General features: G+C 41.4%; 1 protein-coding gene across 1 annotated transcript; it reads left to right on the top strand.

Annotated features, from left to right (window-relative positions):
* The first annotated feature begins 39 nt into the window (after positions 1 to 39).
* Positions 40 to 12225, top strand: LOC134179922 (bifunctional arginine demethylase and lysyl-hydroxylase JMJD6-A-like). The gene is made up of 4 exons (XM_062646947.1): positions 40 to 369; positions 3465 to 3753; positions 3811 to 4159; positions 11436 to 12225. The coding sequence occupies exons 1-4, from the start codon at positions 323 to 325 to the stop codon at positions 12014 to 12016; spliced, it is 1266 nt and encodes a 421-aa protein (XP_062502931.1). The 5' UTR covers positions 40 to 322; the 3' UTR covers positions 12017 to 12225.
* Positions 12226 to 12373: the final 148 nt, after the last annotated feature.

The following is a 12373-nucleotide window of genomic DNA, read 5'->3' on the forward strand; positions in this document are numbered from 1 at the left end:
CCTGTAGTACGGGATTTCATCCAACTCCCGGATGTCGTTTTTGCAAGATGATGCTGACGCGAAAGTGTTTATATCCGAATGGCCAGTAATATCTCAGGACTCTGTTGCTCTGAACCATGTTAATGGACAAAGCGTATGCGGTTCTAGACGAACAACGCATAGATCTAGTGAAAATTCTAAGAAGGCACGATTACAGGTTAGTACAAATTGTGCTGCAGCAGAATTATTGGCTAGAGGTCAGGGCCAACAGTTGGACGACTACGAGACTGCCGATGCTGCTTTGGCCAAATGGTGGAAACGCTCGAGATCTGCTGCAGAACCGATGTCTCAAACATGCAGTGCTAGAACTATGATCAAGAGAATATCCAGGTACTTGCGTAACTATTAATGTACTACTAAAAAATTTTAGTAATTGAAGCGGTGTTCTACTCGCTTCAGAGCTACACACACACACACGTGATAGCTCAGTTGGTTAGAGAGTCATCTTATGGAGTGATGACATCCGGGACTTTGTAGAGTTATAGGTTCAAGTCTCAGTGATGGCGAGCTATGGCATAATTTCCTTGGGCAAGAAACTTACACACAAATGCCTCTCTTGACTCAGGAGTCTACACGAGTACCTGGTCTTTGACTGGAGTGGCAAAGGCCTTTGACTGTGACAAAGTCCATCAGCCACTGGGGTCCGGGTGGGAGTTCGGGTGCCCACACCACAGTGGGCGTCGCAGTCGGTGCATCTGGCCAGGCTCCAGGAGATTGCTTAGCAAGGCCCATAGCTCCTGCTTAGTGCACAGGAACCCAGCTATCTGGCTGGGGTCATTACCCTTTAACGGCAGCTCCTTATCCATTTGCCATTTTTTTCCATTTGTGTATTGTGAATATCAATGTAAATTTTATTAAATGTTGTTTATTTATTGTCATTTATATCATTAATTAATCATTAGCTTGTTGCTGGAATGTATAATTCTTTGCAGACACAGGTATGCATCGATGTGATTAAAGATAATTAACTAAATATCATCAGTGTCCCACACTACTTCGAATTCAGCACATGCACATGCATGACAGCTGCCAATTCTTACACGGAGCGGGCTTGTTATCCACGTTATTTCTCAATTCTGTAGCGCTTTTGCATCACTTGAAGTGATAATTAATGAGGTGCATGGACACGATTATCATCATGCTTTTGTTGAGCTGTTGCTATCATCTTTCGTTCCGCTAATTCGTTGTTTAGAGATCGATCTCATACATCTCCTGGTTGCATGGGAAATATTGTGAAGCGGCATGTAGTGACTGGTCCAGTAGAAAGCAGCGTAGAAAGCAGCGTCAACGTTTCATACAAATCTTTCTTGCAAGATAACGTCGATCGTTCATCATCAGTCCTACTTACACCTATACAACATATTGTTCTCTTAAAGATTGTGGATGATGCATGTTGGTTGTGCGAATGCAACGGTGCATAATATGGTCCCTTCGCTTGGCTTATTGAAGAATGATGATTTGTTTGTTTGCGATTCTTCTGTAAAAAAGTAACAGACGCGTACATAAAACTCTAACCTGAACTTTACTTTGCACTTCTCAATTTGACGACGGTTTGACCTTACTAACGTTTTTGCTATGGATATGACATCTCGGCTTTTCTGTCATAATGCACGAGATTGTTACGTTATGTATTGTTGGTGTCCCAAAGGACTGCTGATTGGCTCAACAAATTCCTGAGAGTGGTTCATACTGATGAGCTATTGTTACGTCACCTCTTTTTGCATCCCAAAAGGACTGCTGATTGGCTTGACAAACTCCCCGAGCGTGACACACGCTTACAAACAAACATAGGTACAAACATAAAGAGGTAACGACATACCGACAAACAGACCGAAAGTCAATTCAGCTCGTTTAGAGTGATCTTCTTGCTAAAGCAGTCCACCACTTAATGTGGTGTCATTCTTTTTGCTTGTAGCTTAATTAACTTTAATTAATATATTAGTTAGCAATTTATTAGGTATGCAATTTCTTCAAATCTTCATTTTCAGATTTGCAACAGTAGAACAGCTTTAACCACAAACTGATTTCTTTACTTTTCTGATAGGACACCTCGCTTTACTCTTGGGACTGGGCAATCAAATCTATGCATCTTTATGTTGCTTATGTTTGGTTACTAGACAGGAGGGTACACATTTCAAGTGGTGTAGGTTAATATCTTTTAAATTTGCGTGGGTTGAAGTGGCTATTGTTAGTGCACTATAAGTTTTTGTACTAGTAATCGAAGCTGTGTTTACACTGTTGCTTCCACAGCTATGAGCCTTGTAGAAACCTTGATAGAAATTTAGAATTGTTGCAAAGAATTACAAAATAGATGCTATATTCTTTCTAAACATGCTACTTGTAAAATCTATCTAAAATTGTACTTTTTGACTGTTGTTTTGTGTGACCGCAAAGTCCGTAAATAGTCTGTAGTCGTCGAAGTTACTTAGTACAGTAGCGAGAGCTATCACATATGGACATAAAGATTGCTTATGGTTATGGAATGTTAGGTTCCCGTATAAATGTGGTAAACTAAGAAAGCAATTGATTTTGCGTTAACCAGAGACAATGGACAAACAGCCAATCAGATGCACGAAACGTTCATGAAAGAGTTTCTTACCAGAACAGTGTAATTCATGTTAGTGATTGTCAAGTCTTGCTGGAAATAAACAACATAAACTTGAAATACTGCTCCATGATTGGGCCACACAAAGGAGGCATGGCACATTCCTGCAGCGTGACAGACAAAGCCCCGTTTCTTATGACGTATAGCTGAATTAGGCTATTTTACAGCACTTTTGCGATTGTGACTGCATACTTCCGGGTCTCCAAGATCATTCTTTCCACACTACTACTTAGTTGTTGAGAATGTTTTTGTCACCAGTGCTACTTTTCCAAGACTTACTGTTGCTTCTTTTCCATAGCTACGTGAACTTTGTGCATTAAGTATCCAGTCTTTATTTCAAGATGTAATATTGGCAATAATCAATACGAGATGAAATTGAGAACTAGCTCTTCAAGAACAAGTTGCTGACTGCATGATATACATTGTTGTAGACATAACGTTTGTACAATGTGACAATATCTGCAGAACCAGGGTTAATTAACACGTTAAAAGTTAACGTTAGGGTTCGGTTTAGAGTTAGATGAAACGGTGACAAACATTTGGCCCTAACAGCGATTGGTCTTCAGCCATTGTGTGCTTATAGTGTTTGGATTTTGTTGCTTATACACATGTGCACATGGAAGTGCCATAAGTATAGCCTGTGATCATTTAATTGCATTGCCATAAAGATAGCCTAAACATACTAGTCTTTCATGTTCATAATGACATTGCTGAAAAATTAGTGATAAGTTTGGTAGCTATGGCAGATATCCACTAACAGGCTGCATATGGAATGTTGTTGTCTTCTGCCATATACAATTGACATTTGTGCTTGTTTTAGGAGTGAAGAAGGCAAAGAATTTCTCTCACAACGTGTTGCACAGATACAGCAAGTTCTGTTGGATAATCCAGATAATGGACTGGCTCATGCTAGTCTTTCCTCATTTTTTCACAAATTAGAAAAATCTAAGGATGCATTGAAGCATCTCAATAAAGCGCAAAAATGTGGAATTTTATCAAATGAGTTTTTGTGGAAAGAGGAAATTTTGAGGAGACAGGTACAATCTGAAGAAACAAGGGATATGACTGATCTAAGTAAATGTTATCAAAGAATGCCTGACAGCAAACAGGTCGATTTTTTCATACTGCTTTGCTTATCTGTTATTAATTAAAAGTACATTATATAGGTTGAAAGACGGGCTGCTGCTGATTTAAGTGTTTCTGAATTCTTCTTTAAGTACTGCTTGCGTCAGGTTCCTCTTGTTATTACAGGAGGTGTGGACATCATGTTACAAGAACGGTGGACTTTAGATTTAATTAAACAGGTTGCTGGTTTAAAGCAGGTGTGTCTCAAGCATCTTGTCAATGACTCGATGCAATGGGCGAGACTTGAGCAATCTACCTGTACAACAGTTGGAAAGTTCATTGATTCTGTTTGTGGACAAAATGCTTCATGTGACTATTTGTTTGATTGGAGTTTACCATTGCATTGTCCGGAATTACTCAGTCAACTTGTTATTCCTAAGTACTTTGCAGGTAACTTAATTTTGATTGTAAGAGTATCAGTTTTCTGTTTCTCTGTTGCTATCTGTCTGTGAGTTGTTTGTTACCCCCACCAAGGAGGTTATGCTTTCATCATCATTGGTTTGTTTGTTGGTTTTTGAGCAGGATTACTCAAAAACATTTAAATGGATTTTGATGAAATTTGGCAGGATGAGAGAACTTTGATAGCGAAACAATTGATTAGGTTTTGGGATTAATCCGGATCTGGGTTCTCTCTTTAGGAGTCAACTCTTTTGATGAGAAAAGTGAGATGACTTGTGATTTTGCCCCTACACATCCATACTATTTCTGTGCAATTATTGATGGACAAGTATGTCATTTAAACGGTATATGGACATGCTAAGGTGAACACAAGAACCTTTCAACAAATAGTTGCTATGGAAATGGTTGGTTATGGCACTATGAGGAACCTGAGCTGCCTTGCTGGAGGTTGGCACTCTCCGAATTCTGTCTAGTTGTTGTTTTGTGTTTGTCAAGCAATTCAACTGATGCTTACTTATTAGTGACTATGCAAAATTACATGCACTCTGCCTGGTGCACACATTAACTTTGATCAGGAAATGTACATTTACTACCATTGCCATTTATAGCCCATTCACATGAGCACTTGTAACTGGGCCAACATGGGTAAGCACAGGTTGGCTCGCTTTGAAAGGTTGTGTGAATGAGGGCTAAGCTGAGCCAAGCCATTCTGGAATGGCCCACTTCAAACTGCCATGCCAGCATCATGTGGTTTGCATTCACTGTGTGAACGGCAACCAAGTCGAACTGTAGTCTCACGTAGCCAGACCCTCTCCCCTCATCATGCTCGTGTAGCCAAAATTCTCCCACTGTATCATACTTTTAGCGATACAACCATATATTTCAGCATTTGATTGTTGCGATGCATTCAAGAAAAAACACAGGCAGCTTGTAGCCTATCCATGATCAAAGAACGGTAATGCAAGCATTTCTAATGTATGCATGACCGTACGTAGCTAGGGAGCTTAGCAAAAGACACATTCACTAAGTGAGCTAGCTCGCTTTTCTGAATGCCATGTGAACAGGGGCTGGCTCGACTGTTTGGCGTGGGCTGGCTCAGATCAGCTCGCCTCGGTTTAGAACAGAGCTTGTGTGAAAAGGCTATCAGGCCATGTTTCTATTAGCTCCATGTTAAACCAGTTTAGCTTGAACAAGTTTGTGAACTAAACCAGTTCCAGAAGGCGACTGTTTCCATTATGAACTTGCACATGCAGAATATGCATGTATCTGGAAGAATTCGTTTGCAATGACACTATTCCTGGAACGACGCTTGCTGTGATCATTAGGCTGCTCCGTCGCCGAGTTGTTGTCACTGAGATTTCGAATTCAGCATCTAGGTATATGCAGTAGCTGCTGATTTTCTCCTTTACTTGGTGACACTTCTATCTTTTGAGGCAATTCCATGGCAACAAAATAATATGTACCGTATTACTTTGATTAAACGCCGCCCTCGAATATATGCTGTATTTCAATGAATTCCTCAAAGTTTGAAGGGAAAATTGTACAACTTGTTTGGATGCATAGGTGAGGCAAACGTTTCTGTAGACTACCCAGACACTGTTTCACCACATGATGTCTCAAAGTGTGATATTTGTACCAGTATGGTCATGTTGTTCTCTTGGGAAGGTTTGAAACCTACAGAGTGTACACGTACACACTCATAGGGCACGAACAATAGAGCACGAACAGAGAGACTTTAAAAATAAACACCGCCCTCGTTTAAATGCTGCAGCTGAAATCCTAGCTAAAAATACACACCACGACATTTAATTGAAGGAATACGGTATACATGTGTGTATGTTCTCCTGTTACGTCACAAAATATGACCACCAATCGTTAACTACATTAAGTCCAGCATCCTGATTCATGCTATGCTTATTTTTCTGATTCATATAGCCTCTTTTACTCTTCTTTGATAGTATCCTCCTTCTCTAGTGAGTTTTTTGCATTTTCCCCAGTCCATCTGATGTCCTAGTTTCCAACAATGTATATAATATACATGCAGTGCATATAAAGGCAGGGCTCGAAAAATAGGTCGTCAAGTTGTCATTTGGCGAGTTAAATTTTACAACTGATGACTAGCGTTGTAGTCTAGGTCGTCAAATGACAACTATAGCAGACCAAGGATAGTTTGTGATGGCTTTCTCAGTATGCAGGCGGATAGCTGTACTGTAGTGAAACATGCGCCGCTTCGCGGTTGATGCTGGCATTGGGACATTTGTCGTACAATGACATGTACGCGTAGTAAATTATTACGCCAGCAGCATACATTGACACACTGCTCGTATCCCAGGTAATGAAACGGGGAGTGCGACAACCATTTCAGGATTTCGACAGAGTACAGGCATGAAGTTTATGACCATGGAGCACGTGAGGAAGTGGAGACAATGGTAAATCCTGTAGGTTGAAATAGGTAGATATGATTTTAGTAGCAAGAAACAGACAACTTCCGCAATGTTATATGTGAAAGTCTGGTTGAAACCCCACCTTGTTTTGACAAAGAGAGGTGGTATTCGTTTAATCACTAATTTAAATAGCTATCACTATTGCGAAGATGTTTCAGCTCTGTCTAGTGTAACACGTCGTATCCATTGGCTCAGCGGTAATGTGTTGGATACTCTTGGTTGCTTGCCATTGTGAAGTACAGAATACTGCGCTGCATGCTTGTACTAGACTCGTACTCAGTTCTCTCCCCACGCACGCTCCAAAATGGCAGTATACCTCTAAACATGATTGATATCAACATGACATCCTAGGCTAAAAGTTTTGACGACCTAAAATTTTTGGAAACTCGTCAAATGACGACAACTAGTTGGATCAATTTTTTGAGCACTGAAAGGAGAGATGTGTGTGTGCTTGTTTGTAAAAGCATATCTCCAAAAAGTGTGCTTGTTTCTAAAAGCATATCTCCAAAAGGACAGGTTGCATCTCCACCAAATTTTGCTCATGCATGCTGTAGTGATAGTTGTAGACAGTGAAGGTGTCGTTGTCTTCCAGAATTTTCTTGGGACGGCGCAATGTCTTGCCAATTGAATCTGCCTCTTCTCACACTCTAGAACAGTGCATCAGGTCTCCACCAAATCTGAAATGCTCATTCCTGACCTCGGATGGTACACACAGAGCATGTCGTTTATTACCAGCAACTTGGATACCCTATAGAAAATTTTTGTGCGACTCGCATGCGACTCTCACACGAAACGCATGTGATGAGGGTTGACTCACACATGCGTAGCTCATTTACATACTTGAGACCTCATTCGCATGCGGAATGCACGAGAATCGCGTGCATGGGGTTAGGTCACGAGCATGCGCCTAGAGACGTGATTGAGAACCATTTGACTGCGATTTCTTTGATTTCTGAGTATATTTCTAACCAATTATTTGACATTCGCACTCTACCTTAGCAAAACGCAGTCTAGAAATGTTTTCCACAAGAACTTGCTTTCTTCTTACGCTGTGGTTGTCAGTCTGCATTTTCACTTGCGTTCTGATGATTCTCTTGCCCAGTTTGTGAATCACTGTCATGAGCGACCTTAGCAGTAGGCCTATATTCGCGGAGATTTCATTGTTTTCTAATAAAACAGTTGCAGTAACACAGACAAGAAAGACAAGACTCTTGTCTGGATACCTGTAGGTTTTTTCGAATCTTCTCCAAGAGCCTCAGTCCCAGCTCCATCTTATTTCTAGCATGAAGAATTTATTGAATTTTCTGTTTTGAGGTGGGTTAGGTGACCATGCAGTGTGGTAACAGCTACTGGAGCTGGAGTGACCAACTACCTTTTCTGTAGGGACACATCTTTGACTGTCGCTAGACTGTGAAGCCATAGTCCTCCTGCACCCGGCGACGCTACACCGCCAAAACAGCTAGACCGTTGAACTGCTGGTTGAGTCCTTGAGTGCCCACATGGGTGAACAGTGCTTGATGGTGATTGGCTACAGCGAAGGTTCCAGTTCAGCTCCGCCTTTCGAGCTTTACGCCGATTGGTTCATTTCTCAATCCAGTTGCGGATGTTGCAGACCGGTCACATGCTGTGAGCCTCTGTGTGGTAGCTGATTAGTCTCTAAACGCGCTAATTGCTAGTCTACAGTTGATAAATATGCCCTTGGTGGAGCCTGCGGTTCTGCCATGTTTTCTTTGAACTTCAACGTGTGTGCATACCTGCAGTACACAGCTACGAATAGTTGGGAAAACCGAACCCAGTCTGAGCTGCGAGCTTCTAGTAACGATGTTACTTTGTAGGTCTTCGTACTAGAGGTCTATCCGAAGCGGTGTACGTAGGTCTAGGAAGTGTTGCAACACTTGCAGAACTCGTGCCAGCGGATCGCCTCTCTACATGTGGAACTCGTGATTGCGCATTGCGAGCTAGAGCCTCCACATCCAAAATTGCAATTTGCATGCAGATCTCGTGCGTAACGCATTGCAAGCTAGTCTCCGCATGCGAAATCGGCCAATTCGCATGTGTAAACGACATTCGCAGGGGACTTGCATGCGAATCTCGTGCGATCGCATCAAGATTTTCTATATGGTAAAAGCAAGATTTTTTGGTAAATCTGGGTCCTCAATTAAGAAATACAGCTACTTTTGTGTACCTCTGTATGCATGTCCAATAGCTGCCACGCTTGCTACACCTGTTCTGTGCAATGGCAGCAATGTCTTCAAAGTGACGACATCCAACGGGAATGTTGAAATAGCTGCGACTTCAGACATGATCTGGTTACACATATGGAAAACAGTCTATCCGGGATTTTGTGTTGTTTCAGCCCAGTAACTGGATTGTATATGCAGAAATTTGTGTTAAATAACTTGATTTGTTTACTTGGGCAAGAAACTGGCTAATCAGTAGATAAAATCAAAATGGCATTGTCAGCTACCATCTCAACTATCACATGGCAGCTAAACCTAAACCACTTGCTAAACCTGATACAGAATAGGTTTAGGAAATTGCTTTAGGTTTGGAATATAACTGCAGGTGAAAGCAAGTCATTTCTTAAACTATTTTACTTGCTAAACCAGCTTAAACGCTAGTGGAAACACACCTTAGATCTGTATCATCTATCCTTATGATTTGTTTGCACAAACCAGTGAACCATGAGACAGTTCGGGGTTAATCCACTTGTTCATGACTATGAACATATCATTGAGCAGCAAAAACTAGGCCTAAACATGCAGTCTGTAAATAACTTGCTAGAACTTGGCTGATTATTGAGCTTGTCTGAATACATGGTGGCATCATCATGTAGTCAAATGCATGCAGAGAAATCATAAAACCTTCGTTTTCAGATATGGTAGCATGCAGTTAGGGGTAGAGTTATGGTTATGGTTAACATTTTGACAATGAAGTAGGCCAGTTGTCACTAACACCAGATGGAAGTCTGAAGACATTCCAAGGCTAATGCAAAATGTACATTCTTCCAAACTACGTCCGACCTTGAACAGCTGTTGCTGGAAGAGACTAGAAGAAAGGCATGCTGTGCATGCTCAGTTGTCGCATTATTGAACTCTATGGGAGAAAGGGCCTAAAGCAATGCTGAAACTCTTACCTAGAGTATTCTGACACAGTTATTTCTCATATCCACGAATGCATGGCACAAGCTGATGGGATGGGCTGAAAATCCCAGCAATGATCTTACCACATAGTACAAGAACACGTGTGTCTCCAGAAGTGACAGTCACCCTTTCATCAACATCCAAAGTATCAACTGAAACAGACAAGCTTATGGTGATTGTAGAAGCCACCACATTGATCTTTATTGTAATGAGTATGTACTGCAAACTCTTCCAGTTCTCTGGAAGAGCATTCAATTGGTGACAAGTCTTCCAACCTCTTGCAGGCTCTTTTAGACCCTTCTGGAAGAGAATGGGAAAGCCCAATCGAATGCATCCTAGATTATCACATCTTGCTGCTGCTGCTCTTGACAAAGACCCCTGATGCAGTTTCAAATGGTTGAAAGCTGTATAGCATGCTTAGCATGGTTAGTTGTTGGGGATTATTAGCTAAAGAGTAATGCTCATGAGAGAAAACCAACAGGTAATTTCTGAAATTGTAAAAGTGTGCAAAGGTTGCTCAATTAAGAGACTATCATATCTCGGCACATTGGTTCATATTCTATGTCTTGCAATTTGATGTTTGTCATTTGACTAAACTGTATATTGTGCTTCTTTGTCCTTTATTGGACACAGTGAGACAGGGTGGATGAAGAGAACAAGTGATCTACAAAGATCACTTGTCACACTGTACAAAGGTGTGACAGCTGTGTACAATAGATTACATCTCAAAGGCTTGGACTTTATTCCTGATGTTGTTTTATAGAAGTGCTTATTATCTAGCATGACACAACTGCTACTGTGCCATGCCTAATGTAGATGAAGGACATGTGCTTGTACAGGAACTACCCTATTTCCTCTTTTAAATGTTGCAACTTTTATTGCTTTCAACCCTCATAAGGATGCGGTGTTTATTCAGGGGGTTGAATAGTGGGAGTGGGGTAGAATAGTGGGAGTGGGGTGGAATAGTGGGAGTGGGGTGGAATAGTGGGAGTGGGGTGGAATAGTGGGAGTGGGGTGGAATAGTGGGAGTGGGGTGGAATAGTGGGAGTGGGGTGGAATAGTGGGAGTGGGGTGGAATAGTGGGAGTGGGGTGGAATAGTGGGAGTGGGGTGGAATAGTGGGAGTGGGGTGGAATAGTGGGAGTGGGGTGGAATAGTGGGAGTGGGGTGGAATAGTGGGAGTGAGGTGGGGTAGAGGTTGTGGAGTTTGTTGAGGGGTGATGGTTATTGCTCTCAGTATCTGACACGTTTTATTCAACATCTGTCTTTTTTTTCATGCCAACCTAAACAAATACCAATACAGTACAGTTCTTTTACTTGTATGCTTTCAGATAACACGACGCTTATTTGAGAGGGGCATATGTAATGATGCAGTGTTTGTTCAGAGGGTGCTGTTTAAATAAGGAAATTCTGTCTTTTATACTTTAAGATACGTGTACATGTACCAGTCTATTTCCCTAGCACCACGTTTGGAACCATGCACTGTGGCCGTGATGAGTGCATGACATATTTTAGTTTCATTTTCAAAGCCTTTAAAATGCTTTAACAAACATCTGATAAACAAATGTGGGTTGTATCTGGTAACTACATTGCAGCAATTAGTATGTGTTATAAAATGTTTAGAAGTATTACATTACAGGTTCAGTTGCTGGTAGGTTATATTCTGTATTTTGTGTAACAGGGGACTTTCTTCAAAGAGTGGCTCCTGGCTCTCTCTATCGTGATAGCTGGCCAAGTTTATTCATTGCCGCAAATGGTGTGAACAGTGAATTACATATTGACACATTTGGCTCTAATTTCTGGATGGCAATGCTGCAAGGGAAGAAGAGATGGACACTGTTTAGTCCTGCAGACAAGAACTTTTTGTATCCAGACTATGATGATTCGTTGGATCCTGTTTTTCAAGTTGATCTTCGAAACCCAGACTTATCTGCTTTCCCTTTGCTGTCATTGACACACCCACAACAGTGTGTGCTTGAGCCTGGAGATCTTCTCTTTGTTCCATCTGGCTGCGCCCATCGAGTGGAGAATCTGACTCTATCACTTGCTATTTCTGCCAATTTTGTAGATCTCAGCAATTTTCCTTTGGTCAAGAAAGAACTACATTATAGATCACTTGTGGATCCTAATGCACAAGAATTACTTCATCAATTTGACGATCTGAACTTCCCCAGCAAAATGTTTAGCAAGCAAACAGATCTCTCTTGGGAGCGGTTCAAGAAGTGGCCTAGGCACGATTATAATGTGTATGATATAACATAATATTACACTGGCAAGGTGAACAATACCACACATCAATTTCGTTTATCTGCAGGACAAACTGGTACCAGCTGCATTTGCAAGTAACATACCAAAGATGCATCCAGATATGCATTACTGGTGGACACTTGCATGAGCTGTTCTAGTTAGCCGTTTCTGTTGGGTGCTCATAGCTTTTGTAGCAATAACTTGATTACTTTACTTAACGAGAATGCATGCGTACGTTTATAGACATAACCTGGCTCAGACTACACACTCGACCCAGTCTCACTCTGCCCTTGTCATTGTCAATCCTTGGCAGAGCGAAGCTGGGTCGAGTTGCCATACCATAGGTATACTGCTCTGGCCTACGGTCTGAAC

Source organism: Corticium candelabrum, chromosome 5, assembly GCF_963422355.1.
Source record: "Corticium candelabrum chromosome 5, ooCorCand1.1, whole genome shotgun sequence".
In the NCBI taxonomy this organism is placed as follows: Eukaryota; Metazoa; Porifera; class Homoscleromorpha; order Homosclerophorida; family Plakinidae; genus Corticium; species Corticium candelabrum.

What these genes read in the sequence shown, in the direction of transcription:
- LOC134179922 (XM_062646947.1), top strand. Translation starts at nt 323, where the DNA reads ATGTCTCAAACATGCAGTGCTAGAACTATGATCAAGAGAATATCCAG. An exon ending in ATGATCAAGAGAATATCCAG is followed by an intron (nt 370 to 3,464) that starts GTACTTGCGTAA and finishes TGCTTGTTTTAG; the next exon opens with GAGTGAAGAAGGCAAAGAAT. An exon ending in GAATGCCTGACAGCAAACAG is followed by an intron (nt 3,754 to 3,810) that starts GTCGATTTTTTC and finishes TACATTATATAG; the next exon opens with GTTGAAAGACGGGCTGCTGC.